Source organism: Budorcas taxicolor, chromosome 18, assembly GCF_023091745.1.
Source record: "Budorcas taxicolor isolate Tak-1 chromosome 18, Takin1.1, whole genome shotgun sequence".
In the NCBI taxonomy this organism is placed as follows: domain Eukaryota; kingdom Metazoa; phylum Chordata; class Mammalia; order Artiodactyla; family Bovidae; genus Budorcas; species Budorcas taxicolor.
Window position 1 is genome coordinate 38,186,126 of NC_068927.1, and position 13,788 is coordinate 38,199,913.

Genomic DNA, 13,788 nt, shown 5'->3' on the forward strand with positions numbered 1-13,788 from the left:
TGAAGAGAATTGGGCAACCTGACTCAGATGTAAAGATGGAAAGATAGGTAGACTCTGGTGGCACAAGTTAAATTCCTGGTCTGCAGGTAAAGCTTTGCAGAGGGCCCCACCCCAAAGACACTTGCACAGGGGTCTCCTTTGCTTAGGGCTTCTCCCTTATCCCCACCACTCCAAGTCCAGATGAATTGCTCAAATTCTTGGGGGAAAGGTTCTACAAATCCTGTGTGCATGTATGTGTATACACACATATATGTGTGTGTGTATATATATATATATATATATAAAAGACCAATTTTTTTTAATGATTTGTAACTATCTTTGTGAATAATAGAAACTAAACCAATTCAAATACCTTAAAAATATTGCCCCAGTGGCTGCTGGCATTACTATTCCACACAAGAGTAAAATTATTTCCTATGTAGCATACCCTGCACTCCAGTTGATATGATTGATTTTTAATAACTGGATTAAAAATTTCTCAAGTCTATTAGTCAGGAAACAGTCTGTGGTGTATGTGAGAATTCAGTTTTTGCAACGGAAACTTTTGGTCTCATGAATAGAACAGCAAAACCTCAATTAAGTGTGCCTTCTCCATTCTTGTCTAGTCCACAGGTTAAAAAAAAGAAAATGAAAAACTGTAAGAATGGTTTTTAAGTTTGCTTTTTTCACTCTACAACAGTCAGGTGGATTCATAGGACTCAGTTTTTAAATTAACTTTTATCTCCCACTCTGAAAACACCCGGCCATCCCAGCACAATGAGAGACTTAAATCTTTCTTTTTTTTCAGCCTCTAATAGTTGGGGGTGCGGGGGGCGGGGAGAGAAAGAAGGGGAAGGGTAAAGATGGGAGAGAAGGTACTTTAATTTAAAAACAACCAATAACTCGAGGTTCCATTTCCTAATTAAGAAATGAGTTTGATAGTCCTTTGGCCAACTCAATTCAGACATTGCTATGAAAACCCCAAAGGAGTGGTAACTCCAAGGGACGAAACTCTTCCCCTCTGAGACCCCACGCCTGCCCGCTCGGGATGTCCCGGCTTTGGGGGAGGGGGGGTCTCTCCCCTGTCCCCGGAGACACCTCGGTTCCCCTAGGTTTGTGTCCTCCTGAGCTCAGCTTGGAGCTGGGCCGGCCGCCTCCGGCTTGCCGCCACCAGGTCGGTGCAAATACCTTTTCCCTCCCCGGGGCCCCAGGCGCGGACACCTCCCAGCCTCCCTCCCTCTCGGCAGGCGGGGCCGTTTCCCAGCTCATGAACAGCAGCCCGGGGCCGCGGCAGCAGGAAGCGGAGCCCTTGTTGATGCTGTTCCGTGGGGCGCCTCCCCGCCCTCCGGCAGTCGCCTGGGCTGTTCCCTGCTGTGGGCCGCCCCCCTCCGCGCCTGCGCAGTGCCTCGCGGGAGGCGGGGCTCAGATTCCTGTCAGCGGCGGCGGCGGTGGCGGCGACCGTCAGTTTTCGCAGAGGAGAAGCACGAAACGGACCCGTTGGCTCTCCCCTTCCCTTTCCCCCGACCTGAACCCCCCTCCTGGCTCGCCGGGAATTAGTCCCCGTGGAGTTCTCCCTCCACCCCGCCGCTGTTTCCTCGGTTCGTCGACTCGGTGGAAGTCACTGCCCTCGAGGAGGAGGCAGCGGCAGCCGCCCTCGCCTGCCGCCCCCGGTTCGGTGCCCGCGGTCCCGGAGAGGAGGTGCCGCCGCCACCGCCGCTCCCCCCCTCCCGCTGCCCTCGGGCCGGGCTGGGTCGAGTTGCGATGCCCTCGGACTTCATCTCATTGCTCAGTGCGGACCTAGACCTGGAGTCGCCCAAGTCCCTGTACTCACGAGGTGAGTCAGGCTGGGGGCTGGGGTGTGTGGTGGGGAAGCGGGGAGGCCCGACCTAGGGGGAACCGGAGGGTTCCCGGTCGGGGGGCGGCCGAGCCTCCGCCGGAAAGGCCTGTCTTGGGGGGGTGGTAAGGAGAGGCCGAGGGGCTGGGGGCGGTGGTGGAAGGGGCCTGAGAGGAGCGGTGGCCCCTCCCCCGCGGAGCCGCCTGCCGCCCGGGGCCCAGATGCCGTCGGCCCCCGGGTCTGCGGCCCCCGGTAGCTCTGAGCGCCCCTCGGTGGCGGGCCTCTCCCCTCTCCCCGGGCGGCCGGGCCCGGCCTCCCCTGCTTGGGGATCACCCAGGACTGGGCCCCGCGCTGGAGCTGCCGCGATCCGGGCGCCGTGGCTCTTCTTACCAGGACCACCCTCCCCAGCAAAGTTGCCCCCAAAGGGGCAGTGTAGCCTGGAGCTGGTTCTGGGTGCAGGATCACCATTTTTCTCCCCCTCCAGGTTGTTTGTGCGCCGTGGTTCTCCCCCCTCTCTCTCCGGCCTAGTCCACTCCCTCGCCTTGTTGGGACGGCCCCCCTCGACCAGGCGTCCTTCTTTCCTCGTCATCTTATTGCTGGAAAGAGCCCGAATTTTCTTTTCTTTTTTCTCTCTTTCCACCTCTGTGACATTCTCATTACTTCTCTCTCTGTTTTACAAAGAGAGGGTTGCTCTCTCTGCATTAGTTTTATTCCTCTCCTGTCCCGGGGGTACCAGCTCAGGGCACAAACGCTGTCCTTTGAGAATTTTCTCTTTCGTTGCCGTTCTGGGGCTTGTTGCAGGGAGGGGGCATTGGACAGAGTTTCCAGTTTTAAAACTCTGTTGGCTAAGGCTTGGAGGGGATTCCCGGGATATAAAATATTAACACTTGAGCTGATCTCTACTGGGGTTAAATTCCTATACTGGACACAAGAATGTGTTAGAATGTGTGCAAGGGCCATCAAACCAAAATTCTCTCACTGCACTCTTCACCACTTTTTAAACCATTGAGAGGGGCTAAAAGATATTACCGGGCTATTAGCTATTTATTTTGACGTATTAAAAAAAAATGCATACCAATGTGAACCCTGTTTACTGAGAAATTCAGGGTTTCTTCGGTTTTGGGTTTGATGTAGCCACCCGCTGATCCCACCTTCTCCAAAAAGGGCGGCTTCAGCCTCACCTTCTTGTATCTAAATCGCTTAGGTGAATCCGAGTGCGATGGTTTACTCTGGAAGGTACTGGGCTTTATAGACTGACGTTTGTAGAGTCCTACTTAGTGACTGTAGCCATTGTCTTGTTGTTGCTCTGATGACTTTAGTTGGCAATCACCATCCTGTAGGATATTTTTTGGGCAACATTACCTGAAGTAGCTTGAAAATACTGTAATTTTGAGTGTCAGAAGGAAGAGACGGTATCTAGAGGTGATCCTTAGAGGAGGGCTAATGTGATACAATTGGGTGTTAAAAATAGTCAAGACATTAACACCATTTGTGCAGTAATCATCAGATAATTTTCCGTGAAACAAACGCTTTATGAAAATCTGAGTTTAGCATGAAGACCAGTGTAGAGGCAATTCAGCCTTCCTTTGCAGAGATTATATTCACAAATACGGACTTTAGCTCTTAAAAATACGTGACAATTATATAAGAGATGTATGCTATCCTTGGCTTTTTTTTTAGTCATTCAGCATAAAAAGTACTTAATGCTTTTTGTGTTTTTCAGATTCTCTGAAGTTACACCCATCACAGAATTTTCATAGAGCTGGACTATTGGAAGGTCAGCAAAGTGCCATTTTAAAGCATATTGTGTGAGTATGCAAAGGCTTTCTCTAAAATGGAGTTTAAATGAGAAACTTTGCAAACTCATACAATGTAGTTTTCTGCTGAAGAGCCTGATCCTTCTTTTAGAGCAGCTGAATGTTTTTAGTGGATTTTATTGCTGTGTTTGATGTCCTTGTTAGCTATTGTATCTGTTTTGAGAAGCTTTGGGAAAAAACCCCACAAAACTTAAAAATTATGTGTTGGGTGTTCTACTTTAGAATTCTGTATCTTGATTCAAGTTTTTTGCAAACTGAGAGTAAAAAGGCTCTAACATTAAGTAAGGTAATGAATATAACTAAGAGTGACACCAAACACATGTTTAGTTTGAAAAGTCAAACGTTAGAACTTCTATAGGCTGAGCATTTCAGGATGGCATATTATTTATTACAAAAGCACTGATGTCATTACTGTTGCATCATTTTGAAGGATGAGGAAAGCCAAGTAATAGAGCTAATGATTGAGTTATGCTTAGAAAAAAAGGTTTTAGAAAGTTCTGGAAATGTTAATAGACTGTAGAACAAACAGCTGACAATTACTTTAGAAAACTTTATTCTGTGTTGCCTTCAGCATTTTAAGACAGAAAAAGGGGGACTACTTGTTTTGTTTTTGAAGTGATTTCACATATGTCATTTTTGAATCTTACAACCCTGGGAATTGGACTGCAAAGATGTTCACTTTCTTATGATGAGTAACCTGAGGTTGAAATTAAGAGACTTGGGGAGGGGGGAGAGTCATACAGTAGCAAAGTAAACAGTGCTTCTGTGTTGTAGTTGATACTTTTTACCCGAAACCAAGCTGCCGCTGTAATATATATGTAACCCGTAACTTAAGCATTTTATGGTCCACTTAAAAAAGGCCCTAAATATTTAAATTTGACTTGAGTGTAGGTTTTTGCCTCCCATATGGTAGCCTGGTAGTAATAGCAAGGGAAAAAGTGGGTTTTGTATGTAAGCTTAAATTTGAATACCATTTAGCTACTTAATTAGCTCTGTGACCTTGGGCAAGTGATTTTCTCTCTCTAAGTCTTAATATTCTTTTATTAAAATGTAATCTCTTAAATTTAGTGAGCTAATGTGTATGAAAGTACTTAGTATAGTGTCTGGCTTAATAAATGTTGTGTATTTGTTCCTTTAGTATCAGCCAAGTTGTCTTAACTGTAATTTAAAACATATAAAATGTTCTCAAATGAATTATTTATTATATTTACACTTATAAAAGTTCATAGATATATATTAGTATAGAAATCAACTACAATTTGAGGCAAGGAATTTCTGAAGTGTCTCTTAGTGAAGCATATTTGCTGTTGTTATTTGTAATGTTCAATTTATGACCATGTTGTAAAGTCATATTTGTCTGTATAAATATGGGCAACAAATTAGAGTGTTATAATTGCAGAGATATCAGGGTGGAGAAAGGAAAGAAAAAATTACTTAAGCAAATGTTTTGAAATGCAAACAGCAATTTAATATGTATATGTTTAACCAAAATGCTTTTACTAATTTTTCATTTTGGTTGAGAGGATAGTCACTTATTTCAAGTAAGATCACCCTTTACAGATTATGTATAAATTGTAAAAGGTATAAGTATCAAGTTTGTCATGTCCTTTTATATCTTTGATACAAAGCATCAAAAGAAAGTTGTTTGCTTATGTGATAAAAGAGTTTAATCTATGTACCCTATTCTATTTTCAACCTTTTATTGTGGAAGTTTTAAAGAATATACAAAAGTGGAGAGAATAAAATGATGAATCCACATAGACCCATGACCAGACTTTAACAATTATCAAAGTATGTCTACTCTTCTTAATCCTCTCTCCTCCCTCAAGCTGTATTAAATATCAGACATCATAATCATTTCATGTATAAATACCTCTGTATTAGAGTGATATTTCTTATATTACTTCTTAAAGTACTCTGTTATTCCAGGAAATACATTTTCTAATTTATTTCAACAAGATATAGCAGGAGGCTGTTGCTTCAAGTGTATAAGAAAATCTATGCTAGATTTGTAGATTATGTGGTCAGACTTAGGTTCAGATCCTTGTTCGACATTTGTGTATGATCTCAGCTTAGTCATTTAGTCTTTCTGTCCTTCGGTTTTCTCTGTTTTTTAAATGGGGACAATAATAGTATCTTCATAGGTGTTGTTAAGATTATTTGAGGCAAATTCATGTAAAGCATTTAGCCTGGCACATAGTAAACACAGGGAGTGAGTGAAGTGAAGTCGCTCAGTCGTGTCCCACTCTTTGTGACCCCGTGGACTGTAGCCCACCAGGCTCCTCTGTCCGTGGGATTTCCCAGGCAAGAATACCGGAGTGTGTTGCCATTTCCTTCTCCAGGGGATCTTCCTGACCCAGGGATCGAACCCAGGTCTCCTGCATTGCAGGCAGATGCTTTAACCTCTGAGCCACCAGGGAAGCCCAAAATACAGTAAATGTTACCTAAATTTAAAAAATTTAAACAGTCATCTACATAGTTTTTACTGTGTGCCAGGAACTTTACAAATAACTCAATTCTCATAACAGCTATTTGAGATCATTATTATTACACCATTTCACAGATGAGGAAGCTAAGGAGGCACAGGGAGTTTCAGTAACTTAGAGAATCACACAGCTGGTAAGTTGTAGAGACAAGATTCCAACCCAAGTAGTCTCACTTTAGAGCCTGTGCTCTTAAGTACTAAACTGTACTGACTTGCTATGATATATAATATGAAGTATTGTCTAGTAATATTTATTGTATGCTTACATCAGTAGTCCAGATTTCCATCTGATAACTAAAAAATCAGTCTTGAGTGGGGTTTCCCAGGTGGCTCAGTGGTAACGAATCCACTTGCCAGTGCAGGAGACATAGGAGATGCAGAAAGATCCCCTGGAGGAGGAAATGGCAACCATTCCAGTGTTCTTGCCTGGGAAATCCCATGGATAGAGGAACCTGGTGGGCTACAGTCCACTGGGTCTCAAGAATCTTGACATGTCTTAGCAACTAAACACGTGTGCATAGCCCAGAGTGAGGAAATTTAGTTGTTATCATACAATTTGTTAAGCTTTTTAAAGAACATAGATTTTACAAATTAAAGTTTTTTTGTGTGTGGGGGGATTTGAAACAAAAGTTGGAAAACCTACAGTTGAGTTTTTAGCTTTAGTTTCAAAATCTTTTTACTATTCAGTTTGTTTGTATTTATCTTACGTATCAGTGATGGACCTTTCTACTCTGTCTCCTTTTTAAGAACAGGAAATTAGGTTTTGCTCTTTTTAATTGAGACATAATTGACATATATTAGTTTCAAGTTGACAACAAAGATTTGATATTTATATATATTGGGAAGTGATCACCATAAGTCTAGTTAGCATCTGTCACCCTACATAGCTCTGCTACTGCTGTTTAAATGTAGTGGTTGCCCAGCAGTAGGAAAACGGTCTAGCTAGTTAATATAATGATTCATAGCCATTCAAATAATGTTTCTGATGACCCCATAGTTATATTTGAAACTCCTAATAAAATAAGTAAATAAAAGACATTGTTGTAATTATAGTAAAAATAGCTTGCATAGAAAAAGTCCTGGACAAAAGTATATTCTGCAGATTTTTACCTTTTGATTCTGTTTTTGCATTTTTCCTACTTTCTTAAAAGAAGGTAGTTTGTATATATGTTTTAAAAAATAAAGTGTTTTATACTTAACGGTGTTCAGACTTTAAGGCTAGGATTTTTCTTTGTTGTGCCTGGAAAAAAATGTTCAGCTACAAAAAAAGGTACCCTTTCTTACACTTTCTATATTAAAAAAAATGTTGATTTTGGCATATATAGTTTGCTATGTAAAAACTGACATACAAAGTTAAATAAGCAATAAGAAGTCATTCTTGAAATACCTATAGAGATGTAATATAAGATGGTAGAAAATCAGATAAAACAGGGAAAATAATATAGGCAAATTAGAAAAAAATACAGTAATAAAAACGGGATTAAAATTTTAAAACGCTTCAAAAAGTATGAGTTAAGAGATTACATTAAAATACTTTTAAAAGTATGAGTCAAGTAATTACATATGGATCAAATTAAAAGAACTGGTTAGATAAGAGCTAAACACCAATATGATGTAATCCTGATATGACTTAAACATTTAAGACTGGAAGATTTTTGAAAGAAAAGATGAAATATTGTAATGAGTTAGGGAAAAATAAACTACTTTAAAAAAAACCCACAACTAAATCTATTAGATATTATATCATGCAGTAATTTTACGTTATAGTTCAAAATTGAAAATCCTAAAAATAGTAGCAGGTTTTTTTTAAAACAGATTTTATTGGGATATTACTGGGATATTTAATTACCTTTAAGTTTGATTTATTTTTTTCCTAGGGCTTGTGTTCATAAGATAGTTAGGGCCTACACGATGATATGTATTAAGATAACTTACTGGAAAGGACTTTTTGGAAATATTTAATGTTGAAAGTACTCTATTGAATCCTTTTCTGGTTTAGAATCTATTAATCTCTATTTGTCTATACCTAACAAACTGAAAATATTATTATGGAAATAATTACAGAAATGAATTTTAAACGTAACATTTATACCTAGTTCATGCCAACTTTTTGTTTCTAGGATCCATCTCTCTAATTTCCTTTCATTTGTTATTTTGTCTCTTTCTAAACTCTGTTTCTCTTTTTTTTTAATTTTAATTTTTATTCAGTACTAGAATTCAGTTGCTTATTACAGCGAAAGGATAGAAATATATATTTAATCAGATGGTTCTTGGTCTGTTCTTAATTCACTCTTGACTCTACTGTATTCATTCCAGGAGTCCCCTAAAACTTGAAAATAAAAGTACAGAAAGACATTTCTTATTGTGATCAATAACTATATAAGTAGCCACTTTTTACTAGAAAAAGTTGACTCATTAGATTGTTTTCTATTAAGGATAACATGTAATTAGAAAAAATAAAGATCAAATTAATCTGAACCATCAGTTGAGCCTGATTATATAGTGACAGAGGATAATTCTGTTAACTTTAGAGAGGTAAAAGATGTTCTTCAATAGTAATGTTGCTTATTACACTCTTTTCTTGTTATTAAGATTTTATTTCAAGTTGCGTGAGAGAGATTCATGTGTCTTTTATTTCCTGTTTTAATAAAAATCAAGGTTAAAAAAAACTATTGAAGTATAATACACTAATTATAAACATGTACTTAAATGAAAAGGTAGAAATCATCTTTATGGATTAACTATAGATAATGATTTCAGCTTCCAAGTATAAATAAAAGCTGATGTTGTGATGAAGAATCTATATTTTTGGTTTAAACTCAAGATGCGATGCATGAGATTTTTCAGTTACTTTTATTTATTCTTAATAACTATTAAAATAGATTTTTTTCCTCTTTTGTTTTTAATATTTACTTGATAAGTTGTTGTTTAGTTGCTAAAGTCGGTAATAATTATTACTGCAGGCCAGCCATGAATCCTTATCCTGTCTTTCCCATTCAGAAATGTTATCAGTCCTTTAGTAAATTTGGTACTTGGTTTTTAAAATGAGACAAGAACAGAAAAGTTACTAATAAATAGTGAGCCGAGTTGTTGATTATTCTTTACAAATTTAGTTTTAGTTAAAAAAAAAATCTACGTAAAGTCATCTTTGTAGGACATGTTAGAAGAAACAATGTTGGTAAAGAGAAGAAAGAGTAATCAATTCAATGTTAGTAATAATTGAAAACATTTTTTGAGCAATTTGTGTTTATCAGCTTTTACAGATATTTTTCACATTTAATCCTCAGAAAAATCCTGTGAGTATCCCTGTTTCATCAATGAGGAAACTGAAGTATAGAGGGATTCAGTGATTTTCTAAGGTCACAGAGCTAGCTATTGGAGGAGGCTGGAATTTGAAACTTGACTATTTTACTCCAGAGTTTTGAGTTTTTACTTACTCTCTTAACAGTACAAATATTTGGTAATTGGCATTTATACTTCAGGCCCTAATAAGGTTATACCGCTATTCAAGTGGTGTAAAAAGAATACTTTGTGTAGATTTCTTTAGCTTAACAGTTCCTATAAAATAATGAGAGAAATTCTATAAGCCACACATAAAAATCAGTAAAGATTATGATGATGACCCTTTTGAGGAATATTTTAACACTCAAAATTAGCAAATCAATGCTTCACTTTGGTGGGTGTCTTTAAGATTTATCTGAAGCACACTGCTGTTTGAACCTCTGTTTTGACTGATACTGGTGCTCAAAAGTGAAAAGAAAAGGGAGGGGTAAGCAAGCCACCACCTAAGGAGAACAGCTTTAGAAATGGAGGATGCCGATGGTCTCTTCATTTCTTTGGCAGTAGTTTTATAGAAGCAGAGAAGTCACTGCACCCTATTTCTGCTGGTATGTTTCAGAGCCTAACTAAACCCAAAAAGAACTAAGCAATAGAAAAAGCAGTACTCATAGAATATTGGGAGTTCTGTTTCTTGCTGTGGTTGGTGTTAGTTTCTGAGCTTGCTGAAAATTGTTAAGCAGTAGAAAATCTGGATATTAATTTTGATTAAGCCTTTAGACCACGTGGAAAATCATATAAGTGGTCCTTTTCTTCAGCAGGGATATTTTCAGCAGACTTGCTTACCTAAGAGTTATGAGGAAGAATAACTGAAATAATGTTACAGGATTTTGAAAAAAATAGTGATATTTTGCAAAAGGCCCTGTTACATTTACTTTGGTTCTTCTTTCCACTGTCTCGCTCTCTTTTTTTACCCAGTCTTCCCATTTTACCTGTGTCTCCATTTTCTCATGGTTCTCTGTACATTTTGCTTGTTGGTTCTGTTGTTACTTTTTGTATCCTTTCTTTCCTCTCTTTTAACAAAAACAAACCATCTTTATACAGGTACACAGGTATACCCATTTTAAGTGTTCCTTGAGTTTTACAGGTACACCCATTTTAAGTGTTCCTTGAGTTTTTAACAAGTGTATACATTGTGTAACCACTACAGACAAGCTATAGAACGTTTTAGTCATCCCATGAAGCTACTCTACTCTTTTGTAGTCAATTCTGCCCACTCCAGCCCCTCAGGCAACTACTGATCTGTTTTTCCTTACCATAGATTAGTTTTGGCTTTTTTAGAATTTCGTATAAATGGATTTATACAGAATACACTATTTACAGTATGCATTGTGTACTCTTCTCTTTAATTTTGTTGTTCAACCACCATAACCTTCTAAAAAGGAAAACTAGTTTTTTAAAGGACATAAAGTTAGTAAGGCATTTTTTATTTCTGTATTCTGAATGTAGCCAAGTATAGTTTATTTTAGAGATAATTTTTTATGCCTATGTGCAGGGTTATAGGTTACATAGTCATATTATTGTTATATTATTATTATTATTCATTCACTCAAAGTGAATTTATTCCCATGTATCCTGGCCACATATTGCTTATAGTTTAGTAACGGAGATTGTATGTAAATAAACAGTGATAATACAGAGTTTTAAAGGGTTTTATAGTTCACTTTAGAATGGAGGATGAAGTTAATATGAAGTTCCTGTTTGTTAATAGGAAAATACTTTTGTGCAGAGTGTATCTGAGTATTATTTGTCCCCCTACTTAATAACTGTAAATTGAGGTTTAAAACTTTAAACTTTCTTTTTGCAACTGTTTAAGTCTTCAGAAGGTTATAGAGTTAAAGACTACGTGGAGGGTATGTACTTATTTATACTGATCATAAAGGTAAAAACAATGTGAGCTTTCTGTCCCAGGTGAGTACCATCTTGTGCTTGATGGTGAATTTATAAATGCTAATTTCGAGTAAAATTCATGTTTGCCCAGTAATCATATTATACTATACTACTAATTTGAACATTAGACATTAAAATACTTTTGTAAAACTGTAACAGAGCAATTAAATGTATATTGATGAAGGTGTGATTAACCTTAACTATTTGCTTGAATTAAAGTTTTCATTACAGCAATACTGTAAAGCAGTTATCCTTCAATTAAAAATAAAGTAGAAAAATAAAAATAAAGTTTTCATTACAGTTTTCTAGGGGAGTCAATTAAAACCTTGTATTTAAAAGTGTCTGATAGCAGTAAAACATCCAAACATAGTCTTAACAAGCAGCTATCCTTCAAAATAGATTTGTAGTTAAAAGTCTTAAGAGAGTTTGTTACTGTTACTGTTTTTTTCCAGTTTTTAAGTAATAACTTGCTTGTTGGGTTTAAATTCTGAAAGGAAGATTTCTACTTAAAAAAATACTACTGAAAATTGTAATTAATGATAATAAGTGAGTGTTCACAGTGTAAATGCTCAATTTATAAGTACCTAGATGATGGGCAGTTATAAGTACTTGAGAAACACTGTAAATTAAAAATTTACTTGAATAAGGTTTTATAAAATTGTATTGTGAACTCCAAAACTGTTTCGTATGTTCTTTTTCATTTTTATTGTTAGGTTATATTCTAGTCTAGACTTTTAGGTAAAGTAAATGAATGGGAATTATAAACATACAGCTTGAATTTTGTAATTTTATAATTATTTTTGAAGAACTTTTCATTTTCTTAGTTTCCTTTTGCCTATGATATTGAGTATAGAGTGAACATTTATATATACTAGTTGGATAATATGCCTTGGATAAAATCACCACTTAATTCCTTTAAAAACTCTTTATTGCTTAAAAAAGAAACAAACTGGGATAATGAAGTTATTGAAGAACAGAAAGTCATTAGTTAACCAAATTACTGCTGTGTTATAGTAAGCATAAATAACATGTTTATAGTGTAAAATATAGTAAATAAAAACTAAAAAATGACTTTTTTGAGAATGTTTCCCAAACTTCACAAGAGTGGATAACACTATAAATTCTGCATAGGAAAAAATAATTAGTGCATCCTGAATTGAGAACAAATAAAAAGAAGAGTTGAAATAAATATGAAGTGATTTTCTAATAAATTCATAGTAAATTAAAAGTGGTAGAGATGCTAATTGGGGAAGGAAATGGCAAACCACTCCAGTGTTCTTGTCTGGAGAATCCCAGGGACGGGGGAGCCTGGTGGGCTGCTGTCTATGGGGTCGCACAGAGTCGGACACGACTGAAGCAACTTAGCAGCAGCAGAGATGATTATAAGTAAATCAAAGTCCCATATACTTATCTGAATTGTGAATAAAAACACAGTTTCAAAAACATATATTACTTAATAGCTGTGTAATTTTAGGCAAGTTATTTAACCTTTCTATTTGTTTTTCTATGAAGTGGAGCTAATAGATTCATATTTTGTTATGAGGATTGGATTGGATATTTGTTAATATTTCTAAAGAGCTTGCTACATAGCACTATATAAATATTTGTTAAATAAAATTCATATGTAGAGGTAAGTTATTTGGCAAAAATACTTACTCAAGATACAGTAAGGAAACAGGGTTTTATTATTATGCATAAGCTTCTAAACACCCAAATCAGATGTTAAATTTATGTGCTAAAGCTTAGATATTCACAGCGGTATGTCTTGCAGGATTTATGTTCCTAAAATACAAATCTAATCATATTGCTTGCTTAAAAAAATCCTATAACAGTGCCCATGGGCTTTAGGATAAAATCCAAATTCTTAAAGACCTACCTGGTTCCAGATTATCTTTTTGTTTTAATTGTGATGAAATTCATAGAGCATAAAGTTTATCATTTTAATAGTTTTAAAATGTATAATTCAGTGAGTTTTAGTCCATTCATAGTGTTGTGCAACCAGCACCATTATATAATTCCAGAACATTTTCATCACCCCAAGCAGAAACCCCTTACTCATTTAGCAGTCATTCACCATTCCCTTCCCCACCCCCAGCCCCTGGTAGCCACTCATTTGCTTTTTGTCTTTATGAATTTGCCTATTCTCAACATTTCGTATAAAAGAAATAATAATATGTGGCCTTTTGTGACTTCCTTGTTTCACTTATAATGTTTTCAAGGTTTATTCATGTTGTAGCATGTATCAGTAATTCATTTCTTTTTATGGATGGATAATATTCCATTAAATGGATACATACTTTTGTTTATCCATTCATTTATTAGTTGATGGACATTTAGGTCGTTTTGGCTATTACGAATGTTTATGTACAAGTTTTTGTGTGTATGGATGCTTTCATCTCTCTTGGGTATATACCTGTGAGTGCAAATGGTGGATCATATGGTAACTC

At 37.0% G+C, this 13,788-nt stretch overlaps 1 protein-coding gene across 1 annotated transcript in view; it reads left to right on the forward strand.

Moving 5' to 3' along the window:
• The first annotated feature begins 1,740 nt into the window (after positions 1 to 1,740).
• NFAT5 (nuclear factor of activated T cells 5) overlaps positions 1,741 to 13,788 on the forward strand; it is a 110,102-nt gene continuing 98,054 nt past the window's right edge. The window contains exons 1-2 of the mRNA XM_052656047.1: positions 1,741 to 1,813; positions 3,537 to 3,590. Coding sequence (XP_052512007.1) covers positions 1,741 to 1,813; positions 3,537 to 3,590 — 127 coding nt within the window. The remainder of the gene's footprint in view (positions 1,814 to 3,536; positions 3,591 to 13,788) is intronic.